General features: G+C 42.6%; 1 protein-coding gene across 3 annotated transcripts in view; it reads right to left on the reverse strand.

The window, feature by feature from the left end:
* The window catches only part of KIAA1211L (KIAA1211 like), a 362,116-nt gene that overhangs the window by 164,870 nt on the left and 171,903 nt on the right, over positions 1-25,343 (reverse strand). For all 3 annotated transcript variants that reach the window (XM_029604772.1, XM_029604771.1, XM_029604770.1), the window contains exon 2: positions 19,342-19,418. In XM_029604772.1, coding sequence (XP_029460632.1) covers positions 19,342-19,390 — 49 coding nt within the window. In that variant the 5' untranslated portion in view covers positions 19,391-19,418. The remainder of the gene's footprint in view (positions 1-19,341; positions 19,419-25,343) is intronic.

Genomic DNA, 25,343 nt, shown 5'->3' on the forward strand with positions numbered 1-25,343 from the left:
AAAAAATTACTTTAAGTAAAAACTATAAAATAAAATGAATTAAAACCAAATTAACAAAAAATAAAATAGAAAGAAAACAGGAAGAATAAAAATACAATGTATCATTATAAACCCTACTCCTTTAAGTATAACTATACTATTTTTTTTTTACAAAAACAAGTGAAAAGCCAGAAAAATCAAAATAAAATACCTTAGAGGCCTATGTCTAATAGAGACCAGAGCCCTAGTGGATATGTAATCAAGCGATCAATAAGAACATATGATATATATCTTGTTGAGGTTAGGTGTTCAGATTGTCAGGGTCTCCAAATGCTATCTTAAATAAATGAGTTTTTACTGCCTTCTTAAATTCACTATGGCTGGTAATTTGCCTTAAAGTATTAGGGAGTGAGTTCCACAACAAGGGTCCTGCCACTGAAAAGGCTCTTTCTCTGGTCATATTTAGTCTCGCCAGTCTAACTGTAGGAACATCAAGCAGATATTTAGTTGAAGATCTAAGGTGTCTAGCCGGTTTATATAACCGTAGAGATGTACAAAGCCAAGTTGAATCTGGATCATGAATTAAAGAGTGAATTAGAGAAAGAACTTTGTATTTTACACGAAATTTGATTGGAAGCCAATGTAGCTTATACAAAATAGGAGAAATATGATGTCTCATTGGCAAACCTACTAGTAGACGGGCCGCAGAATTCTGTATTTGTTGCAGTGGTTTTATGGCGGAATCTGGAAGACCCAAAAATAGACTGTTATAGTAGTCTAAACCAGCAAAAATGAGAGATTGAAGAACTGTTTGAAAATCACCTTTGAAAAGTAGAGGTTTTAATCTTTTTAAGGTATGTAACTTAAAGAATGAATTCTTTACTAAAGTGGAGACATGGTGTGATAAGGATAGATTTGTATCTATTTGTATTCCCAAATTGCGGGCGACTTTTTTAACTTTAATTACCTCGTTACCTAGAGTAACCAATGGTGGTGGACCATTTGTGGGATTATCTAGCACACTCAAAAGAAGGAGCTCTGTTTTTTTAGCATTGAGTTTAAGCCGACTATGGCTTAGCCAATGTTCGATTGTCTTGACATAAAGATTGCACAGTGAAATAGTCTCAGCCCAAGAAGATTTGTATGGGACATAGATTTGAATGTCATCCGCATAGATCTTAAATTGAACATCCAGTGTAGCTAGAATATGGCACAATGGAAGAAGGTATATATTAAACAGAACTGGTGACAGGGACGACCCTTGCGGGACCCCAGTGTTTTGCGTGTAAATTTGTGAGGATTTGCCTTTAAAGTTTATTTGACAACGGCGATTGGCAAGATAACTATTAAACCAATTTAATACTGTGGCTTGTATACCGATCGCTTGAAGTCTGGATAATAAAATCTTATGATCAAGCGTATCAAACGCTGCTGATATATCCAATAAGATCAAGAAAAAATCAGTGTTAGAATCGAATCCTCGTATATACATATCAAAAGATGAAAGTAAAAGGGTCTCGGTTGAATAGCCCTTTCTAAAGCCATGTTGGTCTGGATGTAAGATGTCATGGTCTGATAGATAATCTCTCAGCTGGAAGAGCACAAATGATTCGATAGTTTTAGACAAAGAGGTAAGAGTAGCAATTGGTCTAAAGTTTGTAAAATCTAATAGCGAGGATGATTTGTTTTTTTGAATTGGAGTAATAGAGGCTAATTTCAATTGATGTGGGAAGATACCAGTTTCTAATGATTGGTTTATAATGGAGCAGATTGTTTCAGGACAATAGTCACCTAATTCTTTAAAGATGGCACCAGAACAAGGGTTTAAAGGAGAATTAGATAACTTTTGTTTATTTATTATTTTTTGAATTATATCATTTGAAGCTAAATCAAATGAGCTCCAGTTATAAACTGAAGTTTGGTCTGCATAAGTTGGATAGGGTAGGTTCTTGAATTCTTCTATGATATTATTTGTTTTTGACTGAAAAAATGAGGCTATTTTCTCACAAGTGTCTTCTTCAATTTCTGAAGCATCTGAACTCAGGGGTGACACTAATGACTTAACAATATTAAATAATACATGTGGATTTTTGTTAGCCAAATTAATTTTATTAGCATAGAATTTCTTCTTTGCTATATTTATGTCTTGTCTGTACTTTCTTAACGTTGCAAAGTAATTATTTTTGTTTTGATTATTCTTGTGTTTTCTCCACCGACGCTCGTTTTTTCGCAAAGATGTTTTTAAGTTATGCAATGCATCTGTATACCAAGGATTATTTGATTTTTTTTTCTTATAGATAATCGTAGGTTTTAAAGGGGCAATAAAATTTAGAGTATCTATAATGGCATTGTTCCAACATTCAATTGTTTTTTCTACCTCATCTTGCACTGATATTGGTAATTTATTAGCAAACGCAGTCAAAAATTCCTCATTTGTAACTTTTCTTCTAATATTAATCACTTTTTTGGGGGGATATGCTGTGGCAGCTTTACTCGTAACTGCTGAAAAAGAGATTAAGTGGTGGTCAGACCAAGGAACTTCTTCATTCTTAACTTCATCCAATGGAATATTGATCGATACAGAGTTATAGAATACCAAATCTAATGTGTTTCCTTTTCTATGGGTGGGAGCAGAGATTAATTGAGACCAACCTAAGCCATTCATAGCTTCCAAAAACGAAATCACATGAATAGGCTTATTTGGCAAATTTACGTGTACATTGAAATCCCCTAATAGAATAGTATTTTCAAAATTCAATTTTAAAGAGGTGATGAGTTCTAAAAATTTTGATAAATACTTCTCTAGTGTAGTCAGTGCTTATGTTTCCTCTTTTCTTCATTCAGATCCCTTTTCCATTTTTCAAGTTATATATATATTTAGCTAGAATAGCCTCTCTCACCTCACCTTTTAACATGCTAGCAGATGTTAATCTTTCCTGCCACCTTTTTATTTTTTATTGGGTTTTTCAAATAAAACAAATAGGCAAATAGGCAATACAGTAACATATGAACAGTAACATATGAACAATATGAACAAGATGACCAATGGAATGAAGACTCCAAAAAACTGCAACCAATCCTATGTAGGGCTGTATGTTTAAGCCTATAGTCAAATACAATCAGGTAAAGTATATACAAGCATCAACAGAGTTAGCGGGTCTGTAAAGGCATCCATTGACCATTATGCATTAAAAATGTGAGCCCCATGTTTTCTCACGGTTGTCCCGCAAACCAAACTTGCATCGAAACAGAGATCATTTAACTAACATTAGGAAGTGGAAGTTTCCTATGGAGAAGCCAGTCTCTGATACCTCATGTTCATAAGCTCCCTATTCCAGTATTCCCTCCCTCCTCCCCAGTGTGGTGGGTAGTATGATAATAATAATGATTGTGTGGGAGTAGTTGGTGTAATTTCAGTACTAGTCTCAGTGGAACTGTGTGTACTAAGTGAGCTAGGAGATAGAAAGTAGCAAGTGGTAAGCCCCCTTATCTGTCCTCTCTTTCTCTCCACCTCCCCTAAGATGTGTCAACAGTAGGGTTAATGTAGGCAAGAAAATTAGCCCATACATCCGCCTGTTCTATCTTTTGTGAGGATTGTTGGTGCTGTAGTATGTATTGTTCGTGAGTACACAGACGTAGTATCTGTTTAAACCATTGATCTCTATCAGGAGCTATGTCATCTAGCCATTTAATAAGGATGGCTTTTTTTCCCACCACTGCCGCCTTGCAGAGAAAAGTCGTAGAAGTTGTGAACTAGTAGTATGTAGTGGTGTCTGAGTCACAATCCAGGGTCCAACAGGATTGAACATTGCCATAATGTCGAGAAAAATCCCCGTATGTGATCCCAAAACGCTTGAATGAATGGGCATTTCCAAAAAACATGATAGTACGACCCTGGCATCATGCCGCATTTTTGGCATGTAGGCGAAGTTTAAAAGCTTGTGTGGGAGGGATAAACCCTTACCACAGAAACTTATATTGAGTTTCCCACAAATCTTCATTAATGGTTATATTGGAAATTTGGGAAAAGGCTCCCAGTAACCCCTCATAAGCCAATGAAAAATCAACCCAGGAAGACCATTTGTGAAAAAGTGTGTGCAAGTTAGTACCGGTAAAGCAAGCCCCTAGTTCTTTGTAAAAAGAGGAGATGTTCGGGCCTCTCGCAGACTTACTAGAAATTATATTTTGTAACCGGTCAGTTGTGCTAGTCATCTTCCAATGCTTAGCGTAAGTCTGCATAAAATGTCGAATCTGTAAGAAGGCATAAAAATCTGTATGTGGGAGATGGAACTGCCATTGGAGCTCAGCAAAACTATACACTACCCCTGTCTGAGGTTGAATCAGTTGATATAAATAGCAAGTGTTGCTTACCTGTAACAGGTGTTCTCACAGGACAGCAGGATGTTAGTCCTCACATATGGGTGACATCACAGGATGGAACCCTGTACGGAAAACCTTTCTGTCAAAGTTTCTACAAAGCTTTGGAAGCAGAGAGAGAGATCTTACCCTACCTTGAGGAGGTATTTTTTCCTTGATTGTACCGGGATATTGATATTACTTCAGTGACTTGCTCCGTGGGAAATCCGGGGGTAGACGCTAAACTGCCCCGACGGACTAACACCAACCAGCTGCAGCTACGTCAGAAGGAGGAGCCGGAAGCGGAGGTAAAAGGGGCTCCCCTTCAGTCTGTCTCCCGAGGCAGAGAGAGAGATCTTACCCTACCTTGAGGAGGTATTTTTTCCTTGATTTTACCGGGATATTGATATTACTTCAGTGACTTGCTCCGTGGGAAATCCGGGGGTAGACGCTAAACTGCCCCGACGGACTAACACCAACCAGCTGCGGCTACATCAGAAGGAGGAGCCGGAAGCGGAGGTAAAAGGGGCTCCCCTTCGGCGCGTAGCTGCCGACGGCGCACTGCCGAAGCCGCGCGCCTAAGGGGCGCCCGCGGCTTTGACTGGCTTCGACCGGATTCGCTGGATTTCCTGGAAGTAATTGAAAACTCTCAAGCGTTTGAGTGTATTGGACTCTCTATTGGACTCTTTACCGATAACTCCCCAGGTAGGACATGGGTTTATCTCTCTAGTGCCTTCTAAGTAAAGCATTGATTGATGGTATAAGGAACCACTCATATTTCAGAACTCATTTTTTATTGCCTTTAATTCTAATTGTTAGTAATATGCCTCATACCAAGAGAAAGGCAAAGATCAAGCCTCCTCTTGGTATAAATGCAGATTCAACTCGGAGGACTGTTTCAGAGTGGCTAAACTCACCCCTAAATACCCCTGTGGAGGGGGCCGCGATAGGGGAAGATTTGGAGCGGAAACTTCCCCTTTTGGCCAATGATATCACACTTAGTCCGGGGGCGCCTGAGATACCAACCCCCCCCTGGTAAAAATGGGGGAGGACCCCAAGAGTTACCAAGCATCCCCCAACAGGATCAAGAGATACAAGAAGGATTACAAGTGTCAACTATATCTTCTGAACTGGGAGGCCCTGAGGTTCAAGAGTTTATACCTAAACAGGGTAGTACACCAAAAAATGAAAAGAGATTGGAACAGAGATCACCACATTTATCACAGGGAAATATGGAGGAAAAGAATCCCCAGAAAATATTTATAAAACCTGGCACTATTACTATGGAGACTCTTTGGAATTACATTGCTAAACTTGATTCTTCTATTTTGAAACTTGCCGATGTAGTTCAAGAAACAAATGTAGTAGTGAAAAAAAATTCTGATATTTTAGAAGGTCAACAAAAACAGATCCTTAGTATTGAAAAAAGGGTAGATCAGGTAGAAAAAATACAAAATTTGCAAATTAAGGCAGAGGATGAAATTCAGAGAAAGACTGAAAGTTTAGAAAATTACACACGAGCGCTGAATTTAAGGGTTATAAACTTCCCCAAAATTGAGAAAATCAGTCCGGTAGAATTGTTTAGGTCTTATGCTATTCAAGTGTTAAAATTACCAGAACAATGTTTACCCACAATAACGAAAGCTTTCTTTGTGAATACAAAAGTAATAGCAAAAGAAGGAGGAAAAGTGGTAAATAATGAGGAAGTTGCAGATAGGGTTCTGAATGAGTATAAGATAGGTACAGAACAATCTTTGAATATATCAGATTTTTTACCGAAATCTCAGGAAGAAATACATGTTGAAAATCGTGGTACAATGTTAGTAACCTTTGCATTTGTTTCTGATTGTTGCGATCCCCCCTGCTGCTGCGCTGCAGGAGGTCTCTTACCTTCCTCCAGAGGCCGCTCTGAAGCCAGGGCCTCGCCTGCGCATCATCCAGGACTTGCTCCAGGGCCTGAGAGGCCTAGCTGCTCCTGAGGCATGCCGGTGGCTTGCAGCCTCAGTGTTTGGACTTCCTGTTGGGCGACGCCCTTCTCTAGGGGCTGGCCCGCAGCTCTCTACCCTAGTTATAGGACCAGCGATGGGCGGTCCTGGCAAGCTCCTCCCAGGGAGTTGCCTTCTACCTCCAGTATTTAAGGACTTTCTGTTCACTGTGTCTTTGCCTTTGGATTGGGTTACACAGTTGTCTGTGGCCTGTCCCGATCCAGGTCCACCGTGGCTCTGACTCCTGCTTGTCGTCAGCCTGCCTTGACTCCGGTCCGTGACTCCGACTCCTGCTTGTCTTCAGCCTGCCTTGACTCCGGTCCGTGACTCCGACTCCTGCTTGTCTTCGGCCTTCGGATTGGGTTACACAGTTGCCTGTGACCTCTCCCGATCCAGGTCCTCCGTGACTCCGACTCCTGCTTGTCGTCAGCCTGCCTTGACTCCGGTCCGTGACTCCGACTCCTGCTTGTCTTCAGCCTGCCTTGACTCCGGTCCGTGACTCCGACTCCTGCTTGTCTTCAGCCTGCCTTGACTCCGGTCCGTGACTCCGACTCCTGCTTGTCTTCAGCCTGCCTTGACTCCGGTCCGTGACTCCGACTCCTGCTTGTCTTCAGCCTGCCTTGACTCCGGTCTGTGACTCCGACTCCTGCTTGTCTTCAGCCTGCCTTGACTCCGGTCCGTGACTCCGACTCCTGCTTGTCTTCGGCCTTCGGATTGTGCATTACAGTCGCCTGTAACCTAGCTGATCCAGGTCCTCCATGTTTGATGGCGCCTTGTCCTGTCTCTGCTTGATGTTCCTGATGTCCAGTGTCTCTGCCTTGATGCCTGTCTCTGACCCTGCCTAGATGTTTGTTCCTGTGCCTGCCAGCCGTAAGGGCTTCGGATGTGAGTTTCCCAGCATCGGAGTTCCTGTTCGCCTGGGTCTTCCCCGCGCCCTCCTTCTCAGCGTGGTCCGCGACCAGCCTTCCTAGGCTGTGTAGGGCGCGTCTGGGACAGGGTGGTCCGCGACTCAGTCCCACGGGTGGGCTGAGTAGGGCGCCCTGATGGACAGTGCAATGTTCCCGTCCAGCCTTGTCTCCAGTGTCTGCTTCAGCCCTTGCCCGGATGTCTTCCTGTCTCTGCCTTGACCTGGTTCCTGAGCCTTCTGTCCTGTTGGGCCCTGGAGTGGCCAACAGGAGGGATTCGTCCCACGGGCTCTTGAGCTTCTGCCAGCCGAGGGGGCTTCGGATGTGAGTATCCCAGCATCGGAGTTCCTGCTCGCCTGGGCCTTTCCTGTGTCTCGCTTCAGCCCTTGTCCTGATGTCTCCGTCTGCTTCAGCCTGCTTCTGCCCCGTCTGATGTCTTCTGTTTAAGGACTCTGTCTGCCCTCGCCTCTGTCCGGCCTGCTGCCCATTGCCGTTCCCTGCGGCAGGTCCGAAAGGGCCGGGAACAGTCGGAGGACCGTTCATTAGTCAACTTCCCCGTGTTGGCTACCATGGGCATGCAGGTCCGGCTGAGGGCCGGACTTCCTGCTTCTGTTCCTGCCTGCCTGGCTCACCATGCCTGCTCAGCTCACCTCCCACGGTGTGGCCTTGGGCTCCTCCTGGGGTCCTGCCGTGGCCCACGGGCTCACCACCCGCCCGAGACGACCGCGCCCGCGCGCGCTCGTAACACTGATAGAGAAAATATCCTAAAGTATTTTTTTAGGAATAGAGGTAAAACTTTCTACGGGCAAAAGATCTGGATTTACTCAGGTTTAGTTAGGTCCACACAAATTAGGAGAAAAAGATTTTTAGTATTTAGAAAAAATGTAATTGATAGTGGGGGGCAATTCCTGTTAAAATTTCCCTGTAAGTGTGTTGTGAAATTTTAAGGGCAGAACTATCAGTTCACAAATCCTAAACATCTTAGAATCCTGTTGGGGATTGAGGAGCAAGCAGTAAGTAAATAAATAAGGGGAGAGAACCTTATGTTTCTAATTTTGACTATTCAGTCATATTGCATTTTGTCTTGCGCTCAAAAAGTAAACAATGCTTTTCTTATTTTCCTATTTGACATACAGATTATTGTGAAGTAGTATATGATCATACTGTATATTTACTTAATTTTTTCAATACAATACTCTGTAATTCTTAATGCAAATGATACTTGTATGTATTAAATATGAAAAGTGATAAATAAAGAATTAAAAAAAAAAGTTTCTACAAAGCTTTGACTGACACTGGCACACTGAGTGCACTGAGCATGCTCAGCCTGCAATTATCCCTGTGAGCCACAGGTGTCTCTCTCAGTCTCGTCTTATAGCTAAAAGCGCAAGCGAAACTAAAATAAACGTAAAAACGTATACAGACCCAACTCCATGGGGTGGAGTTGGGTCTGTTTCGTGAGGACTACCATCCTGCTGTCCTGTGAGAACACCTGTTACAGGTAAGTAACACTTGCTTTCTCACAGGACAAGCAGGATGGTAGTCCTCACATATGGGTGAGTACCGAGCTGAGGATGCCCGAGAGTGGCCCAAATGCACCCTCTGACCATTCCCAGCCCTTTCGGACCTGCCGCAGGGAGCAGCAGGCCGAACGGAGGTCAGGCTGACACAGGACTGAAGCAGATAAGGCAAGGCCTTGGAACTTGGAGCAAAGCACAGAGGGGTTCAGGATGAAGACAGGAACAAGAGAGATGAGTAGGACCCTCAGGCGCCCTACCATTCTATTGCCAACGGGCAGCCCCAATGGACGGTCTTGGACCACACTGTCTCCTTCACGCCCTTCACAGCCCAGAGGCTGGTCGTGGACCATGAGAATAGCGGGAGAAGCTCGGGAAGTCACTCAGCACAGAGTAGTGGAAACCCCTTGGGTCCTCCAGAGTCGGAACTAGGAATCAGAAGCAAGAGTCTAGGAACTCGGAACACAAGCAGGAACTCTCGGAGGCATGGGTCCCTCATATTGGAGCATCAGGACTGGAACATCAGGAACATCAGGACTGGAACATCAGGAACAAGCTGGAACATCAGGAAGTCCAAGGGAGACATAGCCTAGGTAGACTAGCCCCATTGCCGAAGCAAGGACTGAGAGCAGAGGAAGTCCTTTTATAGGACAGGAAACAAGCAACTCCCTGGGAGGAGTTCAGATGAGCCACACCTGGCTGGCCCCTATAACTGGAGAGAAGAGCTGCGTGCCAGCCCCTAGGGAGAAGGGCGGGGCCCAAACCAGGAAGTCCAGGTGGAGATTGAAGCAGGCCTCAGGCAGGCCCCGAGGACGTCGAAGGCTTCCCAGGCCATGGAGCAAAACCTGGGCAACCAGATCAGGCAAGGCCCTGGCTTCGGAGTGGCCTCCAGAGAAAGGTGAGATGACTCCCGTAGCTCCAGCTATGGGAGGAATCATAACACACATAGCAGATAGATGTTTTATGATATGGCTTGTGGCCTTGTGACCCTTAACAAATCCCACTTGTTGCATCAAAATCAATTGGGGGATCACTAAATTGAGTCTCTCTGCTAAAATGTTTGCTAATATTTTTAGATCGCTGTTAAGTAGGGAGATGGGCCGGTATGATTCTGGTTTCGCAGGTTCCTTGCCGGCTTTTGGTAGCACTATGATATGGGTGCTATTAAAATCTTTGTGGAAAAGATTACGGGTGAGACCATCCACATAGAATTCCATTAGGGGAGCCACAACATGAACTTTGAGCATCTTATAAAAGTCGTAAAAGAACCCATCTGAGCCTGGTGATTTGCCAGAGGCCATCGTATTAATAACTTGTACTACTTCATATGATTGAATAGGCTGGTTAAGGAATTCTGACAGTAATTTGGGATAGATGGATGTCAGAGAAAAACTCCCGCTCATTAGTAGAAGGTGGTTCCTGATCTGCTCTATAAAGTGTCATAAAAACTACGGAACACTTCCCCTATGTCCCCAATATCAGAGATTTGGTGCCCGCTTTGTGTTCTCATATTGTGTATCGTGTGCGTGGTCTAGCTGCTCGCACCAAATTAGCCATTGGTCTCCCTACTTTGTTGCCAAATTTAAAATAGTTGTGCTGGGCTACCTGCAGTGCTTTCCCTGCCCTTATATGTAACACTGTGTTGAGATGGTTAAGGAGACTAAAGTAGGTCTTTCTAGTCTCCTCCGACAGTGAGCCTAACATCGTTCGTCGTACTTGTTTGGTTAAAGTGTCTAACTGTAGAGTTTCCCTGTTTATCCGCTTATATCAGGCGCTGGGTGTAACCTATAATTTCTCCCCACAGCACAGCTTTTCCAGCCTCCCAGAACAATTGGGGGTTACCAACATGTTGAGCATTATTCTTTTTGTAGTACAGCCATTTATCTCTCAAAACTTTCTGGAAGTCCTTATCCCCTTTAAGGTCGTGCAGAAATCTCCACATCTTGGGGCCCTGGGTTTTTGGCCCCAAAGTAATAGACATAGAGACAAGTGAGTGATCAGAAATAACCGGGTTTTCTATATTCGCTCTAATAACCCTAGGAAATGCGTCACTTAAGTAAAATATAATCTATTCTCGAGAAAGAACTGTGTGGGTTAGAATAAAAGGTATATTCTCTCTCCATTGGGTGTAGCATTCTCCAAATAACAATTAAGCCTGTTTACAAATGTCATCCACACCTTCACACCTTTTCCCTAAGCTAGCCCAGGGTCCCAGCCACAACGCAATTTAGATCTCCAGCTACTAGTAACATCCCCACCCTATAGGACAGTAGGACCCCCCCCTGAGCTCCTTTAGATATTTCTGTGGGTTTGTAGTTGGGGCATAAACATTACATAACGTGATCAAATGTCCCATCCATCTGCCAATTATCATCACATATCTGGATCGCAACTTCGGCCTTACGGTCTTTAGCCTCAGCAAAACAACATGTTCCCACCCATTCACGCTTTAGTTTGGTGCTTTCTGTTGGATTGAGGTGCGTTTCTTGAAAACACACAATATCCCCAGGTAACCTCTTCAAATGTGATAAAACTTTTTTGCGTTTGATAGGTGAGCCTAACCTGTGCATATTCCGGGACACAAGTTTAACCATACTGACAATGAAAAAGCATTATACATGCTGTATGTACATGTGTAGTGAGTGGCCAAAGAAGGAGGTCCCAGCAGCCCCACCTTGGAACCCTTTGCGAGAACAGAAAGGGTGGTAGTGTCCCCATGCATAGCACCAAACCTATGTCCCTCTCACTCACACACACTCTCCCATGCACACACACTTTCCACCTAAGATACCTCCCTACGCTTGTCACTATTACATTGTTTCCCCACTTCCCCCCTCCCCCCCTCCCCCCCGTATCCCCATTTATCTCTGCTTCGTATATATGACCTGATGTTCCCTGCAGGTGGGGAATCAGATCGAGAGGTCACGTTTGTGAAACATTCAGGTACCACAGACTCCGGATCAGACGAGGCACACATGGAAACCGGTCCTATTAGGAAGCCAGTCTCAGGTAGCGCAGTATGTGCAGTGTGACCCGTCAATAGTCTTTCAAAGAGGAAAAGTAATCTCATCACAGGGGTCGAGCCAGATCCACAACAGTAACATCCACCATTTCTTGTCCAAAAGTAATGTCCCAGACGGTCAAAATCCTAGCTGTAGCCCAGCCCGGATGGGCCAGCTGTATTTCCAATCACAGGTATCATATTTTTATCCCTTTGTTCTCACATTAATTCCACGGGGGTTTAGAAACTAAGTCCTGAAGGAGTTACAGGACATGGCGCAATTGCGCCCTGTTAGCGCCGTCAGTGTGCAAAGACTACAGCTCCTGCTACATCTTACACCGGCCCTTCTACGTGAGTTCGTAGGAATTTCTGGGCTTCATCTGGTGAGGTGAAACTGTGCACAGTCCCGTTCCACCAAAATTTTTTAATATAGCTGGGAATTGCAGGGCAAACAATCTTTTTCTCAAACAGGTTGGAACATATTGGAGAAAATGACCTCCATTGTAGAGACACATGGACTGAGTAGTCCTGAGTAATGTGTATCCATTGGCCTTCATAAGTTAGCTCAGGTTGTTTCTTATAGGCAAGCCAGATGCGCTGTTTGATTGCCGAATTTAAAAATTTTGCGATCGCGATTCTAGGATGTTTGGCATGTCCCCAATCTGTGCACCCTTTCAACACGAACAACGCCCTTTAGGTCCTCCAGACCCACCGCCTCCGGGAGCCATTCTTCTAAGAAAGCTATCAGTCCTTTCTCATCCATTACCTCTGGCAGTCTTAAGAACCACAAGTTATCCCGCCGAAGGCAATTCTCCAGTTCGTCTATTTTGCCTTTACATTCCTGAATAACCCCTTCTTGAGCGGTAATTTTTTCTTCGTTTGCCGTCAGGCCATCTTCCAACCCGATATTCTCTCCTCTATCTGCTCGATTCTTGGGCCACAGTCCGCCAACGTGGTTTTTACCTCCGTGAGCTGTTGAGCTTTGCCAGCCAATTTAGAGTCCAGCGTTGAGTCCAGGGTCGTTTTTAAGATTTCCACTGTGAGTGGTGTCACTAGCAGAGGGCCTGGCTCGCTCGCTCCCACCACCATTTTCGGGTCTGCGGCCTTCCCCTTCTCTTTGTCCTTTTTTCCTCCCCTAGAGGTCATCGGTTGCGGAGATTTGTTCATAAAATGAACAATCGACATGTGCCGGCTTGGAACTGAATGTTAGCACACAGTAAGTCCTCCAAAAAGTAGTGATGCCATTAGATTCAGGGCTGTGGCACCTGGAGCCAAGGGAGAATGTGACTTCCTTAGCACATCGCCTCACATGACCCCCCCCCCCCCCACACACACACCTTTTTAAATGTGTGAAATACATGTGGTCTGGGGCTTCCAAGATGGTATTTTTAAACTCAACCTTTGCAGCTGTTTCTTTCAGTTTTTTCCTAATCATTTCCTCATAGTCTCCCTTTTGAAAGTTAAATACCATCACAGTAGATTTCCTTAGTGTCAACCCTCCGGATATTCAGTCAAATTTGATCTTATGATCATTATTGACAAATGGCCCTAACACGGTTACCTCTCACACCAAATCATGTTTTACACTAAGAATTAGGCCTAAAATAGCTCTTGCTGGTTTTTGTACCAGGAAGGCATTCATTATGTGCTGCATGTAACAATATCTGCATCTATAAGCATCTCTTCTGGCAAGATGAAGTAGTTGTGGAAGCAGAATTGATGAGCAGAGAAGAGGAAACTGAGGATAGAGGAGATGCTGTTGTGGGTACAGCATCCTGAAAAAAAGCACATAGTATCCCCAATACTTCATTTAAGAGCTCACACAGGAGTGCTGTGTAAATGCTATACTTGAGCTGATGAGATGTTTAGTGTGTTTTGCTGTCCTGCTGGGACAGTGCTTTGTTCTCTTTCAAGATTCTCTGTTGAAGGTGCTTCATGGTATGCCATATACGGGGAGGCAGGGCATCTTTTCACTTTCCCCCTTCTTTTCCAATGCTATTTTGTTCTGGCTCATGAATATCTAAACTATCAGGCTATTCTAGCATTGGCAAATGTACTCCATTTTGATGCACATTATCAATAAATCCTTAGTTGCAGGAGTTATCCCAAAAGAACTTAAATAAGCCATAGGGTATCCAATAAAAAGATGTTGCAATTTCTGATGCTAGTTTGTCAAATCATTGTCCTATATCCAATCTATCCACCCTCACTAAGTTATTAGAGAAATGGGCACTGTTACAACTAGAGGAGTACTTGATGAACAAGATATTCTATGCACAGTAGTTGGGATTTAGATAGGGTTGTGGAACAGAATGTCTATTTTTTCTTTATTTAAACAAGTTCTGCATAGTTTAGACAAGGGCCATTCGATTTTGCTGGCTCAGTCAGACATAGCCGCCACTTTTGATTCAGTTAAACATTCAGTTTTACTCATTCAGCTGTGTGCCTTAGGTCTAAAAGATACTGGTTTTTCTTGGTTCACCTCTTTTTTGTCAGGACGGACTCAGCAGTTTGTTATAGATCAGAATTGCCACTCCAGGCGAGTCGTTGTAGCAGGGGTTCCATAAAGCTCCTCTCACTCTTCCATGCTTTTTAATATTTACCTGCAGCCTACAGGTGCATTATTTCAATCTCTCGGGGTACCATATTATATTTATGCAGAAAATTTACAATTTATCTTCCTATGTTTTCTAGATCATGTTACCCAAGCACAGGTTTTTGGAATCCATGACTGTGATTCAGCTGTGGTTGAACCAACAAAATAGAGTTAAATGTTAAAAAGACTTCAGTTTTATATATTAGTTGTAAATATATGGGTGAGTTTCGCGAGATAAAATTTGGAGACTGTTATGTCCGTCGCTGTCCGACGTCTCTGCTCCGCCCACCTTACCTCGTTGGCGACTCCCTTCAGGGTTGATGGAAGGCTAGCTGCTGCGGCGTCTCCGGGCCATCCTCCTCCGGGATTCCCGGACCGGCTCGACGCTGCAAGCTGCCATGTTGACCAGATGCCTAAGGGCGCGCGCATGAGGCCCGACTGATGTACCAGCATTGGCACGAACCTCAGGAACATCCCCCTGAGATGACGTCACCAGCTCCTGATATTTAAGGTCTGTTTTCGCTAACAAGATGAGTTAGCAAGGGTTCGTTTCCTCCTGGTCGCAGCGGATGGGATTCGCTTTCCGCAAACCCAGCTACTCTGCCTCCTCAGACTTCCCTAGAGGTACCCGCTCCTCGGGGGCCTCACGCTCTCTTTTTCTTTGCAGGTCGCAGTCCGGAACCGGTACTCGCTCCTCGAGGGCCCACGTCCTGGACTTGCTCCTGAATATCACTTCTGCTAAGAAGTCATTGCTGCTTACAACATGTGAGTTTCCATTTATCTCTCAGAGCTTTGCCTGGGTCCAGGTACTCACTCCTCAAGGGCCTAATGCATACCATCTCCTGGGCTACCTTAAGAGACTATTGTGTGAGTGTTACCATCAAGGACTTGTTCCAGAACTCTGCATATACTGCCTACTCACTTTCTTAGTTTCTCTACAGCTCAGCCACCCTGGGATCGCTGTTCCAATACCTGAAGGACTACAGCCCAGTCGGGCGCTTTCAGCTCACTACTGCCACCTTTGGTGGTTTAATATATTGCTTCTAAGAAGTCTTTATTGCTTAACATCAGTGAGTCTGTATCTATCTCTCAGAGCATTCCCTGGAACCAGGTACTCGCTCCTCGAGGGCCTAATGCATACCAACTCCTGGGCTGCCTTAAGAGACTATTGTGTGAATGTTACCATCAAGGACTTGTTCCTGAATGCCGCATGCTTTGCCTACTCACTTTCTGAATTTCTCTACAGCTCAGCCACCTTGGGATCGCTGTTCCAGTACCTGAGGAACTACAGCCCAGCCGGGCGCTTCCAGCTCACTACGGCTACCTCTGGTGGTTTACTATATTGTCTAATAAAAGAACTAGTGTGTGTCTGTCTCCTACACTAAGCCTGACCAGTGGTCACCTGCCACTGGTCCAAGGATCCACCCACAACTATTCTAAATAACAGATTGCTATCTCCCAGCTTTCTCTACAGAGCTTTGTTAACAGATTGACAACAGCTTGCTAACTCCTCACGGAGAACACATCAGATTGCTAACTCCTCATGGAGATTCTGACAGAGACATCATGATACCCATTGTTACAGAAGCAAGAAATTTGGGAATTCATTTAGACTTACAGATGATTTTAAAACCACACATTAAGTTGATAAAGCTTCTTTTGCAAAATTGCAAATGACTCACTCCTTGAAGTCATTGGTATCTCTTGTGGACTTTCGCTCTGTAGTTCAGGCTTTAGTGCTTTCAAATATAGATTACTGCAATGCCCTATTTAAAGGTTTACCAAAAAATCTTCTTTACATACTGCAATTGATACAAAATGGGGCAGCACGGGTTATCACATTTCACTCATATTAACACTAGTCTTAAAGGCACTCCATCAGCCAATTTTCCGATAATGCATTCCATTGAATTGTATGTTCCAATCAGATCCTTGCATTCTCAAGGATCAAATTTACTCAGTGTACCCCCTCTTATGAGCTGTAAGTTACATCAGACTAGGTTGAGAGCCTTCTGCCAAATTGGGCCCTTGCTTTGGAATGAACTGTCCCTGACAGCTAGAGACTTTGAGGAATATAAATTCTTCAGAAAGCAACTATACAAATGTTTATAATGTTGATCATTAACCTGTCCATATCTTAATCTTAAGATGTATGATTATTGTGTTTGCTTTATTATTTATGATTGTTTGTGCTGTTATCTGCATTGATCAATTTGTCATTGGGATTTGTGGAATACAAAAATATTAAATAAAGTGGAGTGGTGCTTCCACAAATTGACTAAACCATCTAAATAGGATGTGTTTCCCCCTTTTATGACCATAAAACATAGTGATGGTAGATGTTTACTCATCTAGACTGCAGCAAATGATGTTTGGAACCTTCCCAAGTAACTGATGGTAATGATGTCCTTTAATAATCATCTTTTTCCATAATTTAAAATACTCATTTAAGCCTAAGGAGCAGGGGTAAATGTTTCTTTCAAAAAGTATTCAAATGAGGTATCATAGAGGCAGACATGAGAAAGTTTTTTGTTTTTTTTAATTCTTACCTTTAAATTGTATTAGCAAAGCTAGAACATGCTCATACAGGCTGATGCAGAACAGTGCGCTCAGCTGAGCGCACTGTTTAACCAGTGGTTGGATGTGCATTTTGGACGCGTGTCCACAACCCCTTATGCTATATGGGGATAAGCGTGTCCAAAATATGGGTCCAACCCCCCTTCCCCCGAAGCCAACAGCATTCATCACATGCAAATGCATGTTGATGAGGCTATTAGCTATTTCCCCCCCCCCCCATTAAAAAAAACAAAGTGTGAGCCCAACGTGCGTTAATTTCCGAACGGCCCAAGAAGTGGCCCAAAAAGTGTATAGTAAGGCAGAAAATACTGCTTTTCTGAACTTCCTCTCACTTAATATCATGGAGGAACAAAAAGGATGAGAATGTTTACAAAAAATTTTAAAAAACCCCCAAAAACGTGCCAGCAGTCAGGTTAGGAAAAGGGACACTCAATTAACAAGTGTCCATTTTCCTAACTCGTGGCTTTGCACAGGTTAGGAAAACCGATGCTCATAAAATTGAGTGTCCGTTTTCCTAACCTGCTGACAGCCACCTCTCCTGGGCGCCCACTGCCAAGGAGGTGCTAGGGGGGCACATTTGTCCCTATCGCTTCCTTTTAGCACGATCCCTCATTTAAATATTTGATTGTACACCCAGGAGATCTGTGCACTCGATAGGAAAGCGGCCCGTTTTCCTCACAGATTTATTGGATCGGCCTGAATGTCAGTGTAGTTTCCGTTTTTTTCTATAGGGGATCAAATGTATAAACCTAATTCTTAAGGGGATAAGTCTAAGAAATAAGAACATGCCATACTGTGTCAGACCAAGGTCCATCAAGCCCAGCATCCTGTTTCCAACAGTGGCCAATCCAGGCCATAAGAACCTGGCAAGTACCCAAAAACTCAGTATATTCCATGTTACTGTTGCTAGTAATAGCAGAGGCTATTTTCTAAGTCAACTTAATTAATAGCAGATAATGGACTTCTCCTCCAAGAACTTATCCAATCCTTTTTTAAACACAGCTACACTAACTGCACTAATCACATCCTCTGGCAAAAAATTCCGGAGTTTAATTGTGCATCTGGACTGTGCTTCTAGGATGGCATTTTTTAACAATGACCATGCCTCTTGCACACTTTTTACCTTTATAGCTGCTCCTTTCAGTTTTTTTCTAACTATTTTTCTCATTTTATCACAGTTTCCCTTTTGAAAGTTTAGCATGAGAGCCATGGATTTGCTTACTGTCCCCCTTCCAGTCATTAATTCAAATTAGATCGTATTATAAGAAAACAACGGTGGTAGGGCCAAGCGGCCCTACCACCATTACCTCTCTCACAAAATCCTGTGCTCCACTGAGAATTAGATCTAAATTTGCTCTCTCTTGTCAGTTCCTGAACCAATTGCTCCATAAAACTGTCATTTATTCCATCCAGGAACTTTATCTCTCTAGCATGGCTCGATGATACGTTTACCCAGTCAATATTTGGGTAATTGAAATCTCTCATTATTACCACATTACCAATTTGGTTAGCTTCCCTAATTTCTCTCAGCATTTCACTGTGCATCTCACCATCTTGGCGAGGTGGATGGTAGTATACTCTTATCACTATACTCTTCCCCAACACGTAAGGAATTTCTACCCATAAAGATTCGATTGTTCATTTAGTCTTATGCAGGATGTTTATCCTGTTGGACTCTATGCCATCCTGGACATAAAGCACTACACTACCTCCCAGGTGCTCCTTTCTGTCATTGCGATATAATTTGTACCCAGGTATAGCACTATTCCATTGGTTATCCTCCTTCCACCATGTCTCTGAGATGCCAATTAAGTCTATGTCATCATTCACTGCTATACATTCTAATTCTCCCATCTTACTTCTTAGACTTCTGGCATTAGCATACAAACATTTCAAAGTTTGTTTTTTGTTTGTATTTTCGTTTTTCTTTTTAATTGATAGGGATAAGTTAGAATTTCTTTAGCTCAGGTGAGTTTTTAGTTACAGGCACTTGGACTACTTTTCTTATTATTGAAACCTCACTGTCGGGATGCCCTAATTCTAATGCATCATTAGTATCCTTTGAAGATACCTCCCTCCGAACCATGCGCTGTTGAGCGACTGTCGGCTTTCCCCTTTGTTATGGTTTAAGAATTGCTCTCTCTCCTTTTTAAAGGTTAGCGCCAGCAGTCTGGTTCCACCCTGGTTAAGGTGGAGCCCAACCCTTTGGAAGAGACTCCCCCTTCCCCAAAAGGTTCCCCAGTTCCTTACAAAACTGAATCCCTCTTCCTTGCACCATCGTCTCATCCACGCATTAAGATTCCGGAGCTCTGCCTGCCTCTGGGTACCTGTGCATGGAACAGGGAGCATTTTGGAGAATGCAAAATAGTTTTCAGTTCATATAATGAATTTGAACAAACTTTTCATGATTTACCAGGTAGCTTACCTGAACCATCTTCACCATATCCTTCCGCTTCTTTCAGTTTAGTATCCATTATCTATGCAGATGTAATATGAAACACCCTTAAAAAGAATAAAACATAACAGAAGTCTTTTACCCATCAGAAAGAAAGATTACAATAATCAAGCAGCTAGACGGTGCTTCCATGTTTCTGCCAAGTAAACAAACACATGCCACATGTACAAATAGCAGCTTGTGGAACAAAGAAAGACATGTAATACAGTTCTACTGCTGGCCACCAAGCACATGCACAAACCCACATGCAATATAAAGAATTATACACCTTAGCAAACAGTGTACTACACATACATTGAATATTATCACACAGATATTCTCAGTACCCATCTCTGCACATATTATAATGCACAGTTACTTAATAACTTAGAAGTTCAAGAAAATTTCCATCTAATATGTTTAACTTTCAATGAATAAAATGAAGATTTGATCTTGAATAAAATCAAAACATAAAAGCCTTTCTAAATGCTGTAGAACTTTAGATACCTTTCAAAACCAGCATTACATACACATTTCCAGCCTCTGTATAACAAATGTGTCTACTTGCCAGAACTGGTTTGTTTTTTTTCATTCCCGCATGCTAATATACAGGAGGTCAATAAGCAATAAATGAACAGTTACTAAGTTATGAAAAATATGTAATGTCTCAGGGCAACAAAGTCTACACATGCTTCGGTGACTGCAAATTCATTTCAACTACAGAGAAATAAATCACACCCTCTCCCCCCACCACATCCAACAGTTTGTGTAATTTGGGCAACCAAGAATGGCACATAATTGATGCTCTGCAATGTAAAATTACTCAATTTGCACCGAAGGTTTATATATGTATATGTAGCCACTTACAGTAATGTATAAATTAAAAATTAAAAATAAAGAATTGCTATAATTACCAGAAACTGTGTATTTTTTATATGAATAACCGCTAAAATTAGGTAGATACTCTATTGCAGTACATAAACGCACCCTTACTCCCATACACACACAGGCTCCCAATCTCTTACTCATATACATGCACACACACACGCCTTCCTCTCTCAATCACATAGGCTCAATGTGCAGTCATTCTGGCCCTCTCCCTCTTCAGCTGCCTAGAGCTATCCAGCCTCTCCACTGTATTCCATCGCTCGTGGCCGCCAGCCTCCCTATTTGTCTGTGAGCAGGATGGGCTCTGCTCACAACTGCCAGCCTCTCACTTTTGCCATGAGCGGCATGGGCTCTGCTCGCGGCCCGCCAGCCTCCCTCTTCAGTCATGAGTGGTATGGGCTCTGCTCATGGCCATCAACCTTCTACTCGATGGCAACACCTCCCCCCCCCCCTTAGTATGCCATTGCCTGGAGAACCCCCAGCAAGTCAAGTTTTAGGGATATCACAATGCTTATGCATGAGAAAAATTTGTATGCAATGGAGACCTGACTGGCTAGGGGCTCCCCGAGACTGGTTTTGGAACTACTGCCTTATTGTATTGGTCTGAGTTGTTTGGCCATAGTTTTATTTATTTTATTTCACCATTTCAACAGAGATGTCATCTGTTCTTCATCTTAATGTGAATCAGACTTTTTCTGGACTGTTTTTGCATGGGAACCTTTGTCCCATTGAAATATTGGTATTAGGGATGTGCATTGGGCTTTCCTGATGCTACAATTCATCCATAATTGCTTTTGAATGCAGCTGCGCGTTTAATTTCTGGTCACAGACATTCTGAACATGTTACGCCAACTCTAACACAGCTGCACTGGTTAACCCTGTGACAACTTATTGAATATAAAATTGGAATAATTGTGCTCAAACTCATTAATTTGGAATCCTGTTCATGGCTTAATTCACTTTTGAAATTGTATCAGCCTTCACATCGGTTAAGATCTTCACAATGAGGCTTTCTTGATGCTCCATCTCTAAAAATTGCTCGCTTATGCCTTACAAGGGAGTCTGCTTTCTCCACTGCAGCTCCAGTCTATAGAATTCTTTTTTTTATGGAACTAAGACCTTGCGTTTGTTAAAATCTTCCTGTTTACAAAAGCTTATTATTGAATGGGGCTAGGTTTACTATCTAAAGCTTCCTCACTATTATATGATTGTTCAAGTAAGCTGCCTTTCTTATGTCTTTGTTTACATTTGTTTTTCATCATATATTTGGTTTTTATGAATGTTATTTTGTATGTCGCCTAGGCCTTTATTGTTAGGCAAGTAATATATTTTAATAAAATATGTGTTAGTTTGAAATGAAATTTCCCATTTCAATTAGCTTTTAAAATGAAATGAAAGAAAAATTAATTTCATTATTTTTTGTTTGCTTTATTTTTAAACATAATGCCAGCCTCAGTGGAAGAGGCATTAAAAAAAACCCTCCTGGGCCCTCTTCCCAATTTCTCCCTCCCCAGCTACTCTTGTTGATGAAGCTTCATGGGGCAGGAGCAGTCTCTGGTCATCCTGCACCGCGACTAGAAATGTGCTGGCTGAGCAAGGCTGGAATCATCGGTTTCCTCTCTACCACCAGCCTGGGTCTGAATGTGGCGAACATCATTTTGTATGGAAGAGATGAACAAAGGCGCAGGACTCTTTCTGCCAGCGTTATTTGTAATTGCAGCACGGATGGGGGCAGGAGCAACAAGGAGGTGGAGGTGGAGATGTGGCAGACGGCCAGAGAGTTTTTGTTTTTTTAATAGGTCAATATTTTTTCTGGGTTTTTTTTCAATTTTTATTTCATTTTTTTGTAATATTAAATAAATGAAAAGAAATGAGACAAGCAGGAAATTGAAAGAAAACCAAAAAGAAACAAGAAAAGAAAAACAGAAAAAAAAATGTCTGTGCAGACTTGTAATTGGCATGCCCCAGAAACATCCCCGAGAGAGCGATATCATGTGGTTTAATCCAAACAGTGACCAATCAATGTGAAGAGAGATCCAGAGCTTGTTCTGAGACAGATGGAAGAGAAAGCAGCATCTCCTAAGATTTCACCAAGGTGGGAAATGCAACACTCTGCTACTATTATGGCAGTGGCCTAACATCAGGTGCCTTTCCTGCAGAGTAGTAACCGCTGGACAATTATAAGCCTGGGAAGGAGCCAGTCTCTGGTCTGGGAAGGAACCAGTTGTTTGAAAAGGACTTGAAATTTTGTGAGGGACAGCAATTACCCAAAGGAGAAATCGGATTGATTCGCTCCATGATGTAACTATCTCTAGGGTTACTCCTCCAATAACCTGAAAAACTGGAGAGCCATTTTCTCTTTTGCTGCTAAGGAAATCTCACTTTGTTAGAAGAAAGCCCTTTTGAGTGGGAATGTTTATTGGAGACGTAATACCAGCAGTTACCCAGAGGCGGTGCTGGCTTTTTTGCTGCCCTGTGCGAACAATTACTGTGCTGCTGCCCCCCATTCCCCCTCCCCGATTCATTCAGTGTCTGTCCCAAGACCCTCAAAATAAAGCCCAGTTCCATCCTGCAATCTATACTTTTAAAAAGTGACAGGGCCCGCCTCCCCCCCCCCCCCCCCCCCGGAACCCATGTATAGGGAAGGGTATGAGATACCCTAGGCAAACCTTCCAGCCTTGTACACACGCCACCCCACATACACACCCTTTACAGACAAATTATGCTTTTATAACAAATTTTACATGACAAAACATTGAAAAGTACAGTCTTCTGAGGCAAAAATATCACTTACAAAATATGCCTATTATATTTTCATGCATTGCTGTGGTGCCAACCAGAAAACTCTGCAAAAAAAGACACGTGCAGCTCCTATGGCATTAGACCTTTTGTAATGCGTGATGGTGTGGGCTTGGCCCTCAAAACCATGAACAAACAGAATTACCATTACAATATAGTAAACTTCCCATACTAAAACATGGTTGGTCCTGAAATGGAATGAGAAATGGGATAGTACCCAACAATCTAGAAATTCCCTTTCATGTACGAGAATGCTCTTTTTCAAGAATTTTTGTGAAAAAGTGGGTGGAATTCCAGAAACATAACTTTGAACACAGAAACACCTCACTTCTCTGCTGGAATACAGCCAAGGTTGTTATAAGAGGGGAGATTATTGCCTGCATGTAAAATATAAAAAAAGATCTAGATAATAAGACAGTGAGGACGAGTTATCTTGCCTTGCAAGAAAGAAATTCATACATACATCAACGGGCTAAGAAATCTCCATACTATAAATTTAAACGTTTCCAATATGGGAATGCTAAGAGAAATTAGGGAAGCTAACCAAATTGGTAGTGCGGTAATAATGGGAGACTTCAATTACCCCAGTATTGACTGGGTAAATGTATCATCGGGTCACGCTAGAGAGATAAAGTTCCTGGATGGAATAAATGATAGCTTTATGGAGCAATTGGTTCAGGAACCGACGAGAGAGGGAGCAATTTTAGATCTAATTCTCAGTGGAGCACAGGACTTGGTGAGAGAGGTAACGGTGGTGGGGCCGCTTGGCAATAGTGATCATAATATGATCAAATTTGATTTAATGACTGGAAGAGGAACAGTGTGCAAATCCAAGGCTCTCGTGCTAAACTTTCAAAAGGGAAACTTTGATAAAACGAGAAAAATTGTTAGAAAAAAACTTAAAGGAGCAGCTACAAAAGTAAAAAATGTCCAAGAGGTGGGGTCATTGTTAAAAAATACCATTCTAGAAGCACAGTCCAGATGTATTCCACACATTAAGAAAGGTGGAAAGAAGGCAAAACGATTACCGGCATGGTTAAAAGGGGAGGTGAAAGAAGCTATTTTAGCCAAAAGATCTTCATTCAAAAATTGGAAGAAGGATCCAACAGAAGAAAATAGGATAAAGCATAAACATTGGCAAGTTAAATGTAAGACATTGATAAGACAGGCTAAGAGAGAATTTGAAAAGAAGTTGGCTGTAGAGGCAAAAACTCACAGTAAAAACTTTTTTAAATATATCCGAAGCAGAAAGCCTGTGAGGGAGTCAGTTGGACCGTTAGATGATCGAGAGGTTAAAGGGGCACTTAGAGAAGAAAGGCTATCGCGGAAAGATTAAATGATTTCTTTGCTTCAGTGTTTACTGAAGAGGATGTTGGGGAGGTACCCGTAATGAAGAAGGTTTTCATGGGTAATGATTCAGATGGACTAAATCAAATCACGGTGAACCTAGAAGATGTGGTAGGCCTGATTGACAAACTGAAGAGTAGTAAATCACCCGGACCGGATGGTATACATCCCAGAGTTCTGAAGGAACTAAAAAATGAAATGTCAGACCTATTAGTAAAAATTTGTAACCTATCATTAAAATCATCCATTGTACCTGAAGACTGAAGGACAGCAAATGTAACCCCAATATTTAAAAAGGACTCCAGGGTCGATCCGGGAAACTACAGACCGGTTAGCCTAACTTCAGTGCCAGGAAAAATAGTGGAAAGTGTTCTAAACATCAAAATCACAGAACATATAGAAAGACATGGTTTAATGGAACAAAGTCAGCATGGCTTTACCCAGGGCAAGTCTTGCCTCACAAATCTGCTTCACTTTTTTGAAGGAGTTAATAAACATGTGGCTAAAGGTGAACCGGTAGATATAGTATACTTGGATTTTCAGAAGGCGTTTGACAAAGTTCCTCATGAGAGGCTTCTAGGAAAAGTAAAAAGTCATGGGATAGGTGGCGATGTCCTTTCGTGGATTGCAAACTGGCTAAAAGACAGGAAACAGAGAGTAGGATTAAATGGACAATTTTCTCAGTGGAAGGGAGTGGACAGTGGAGTGCCTCAGGGATCTGTATTGGGACCCTTACTTTTCAATATATTTATAAATGATCTGGAAAGAAATACGACGAGTGAGATAATCAAATTTGCAGATGACACAAAATTGTTCAGAGTAGTTAAATCAAAAGCAGATTGTGATAAATTGCAGGAAGACCTTGTGAGACTGGAAAATTGGGCATCCAAATGGCAGATGAAATTTAATGTGGATAAGTGCAAGGTGATGCATATAGGGAAAAATAACCCATGCTATAA

The sequence above is a fragment of the Rhinatrema bivittatum genome, chromosome 5, assembly GCF_901001135.1.
Source record: "Rhinatrema bivittatum chromosome 5, aRhiBiv1.1, whole genome shotgun sequence".
NCBI classification, from domain to species: Eukaryota; Metazoa; Chordata; class Amphibia; order Gymnophiona; family Rhinatrematidae; genus Rhinatrema; species Rhinatrema bivittatum.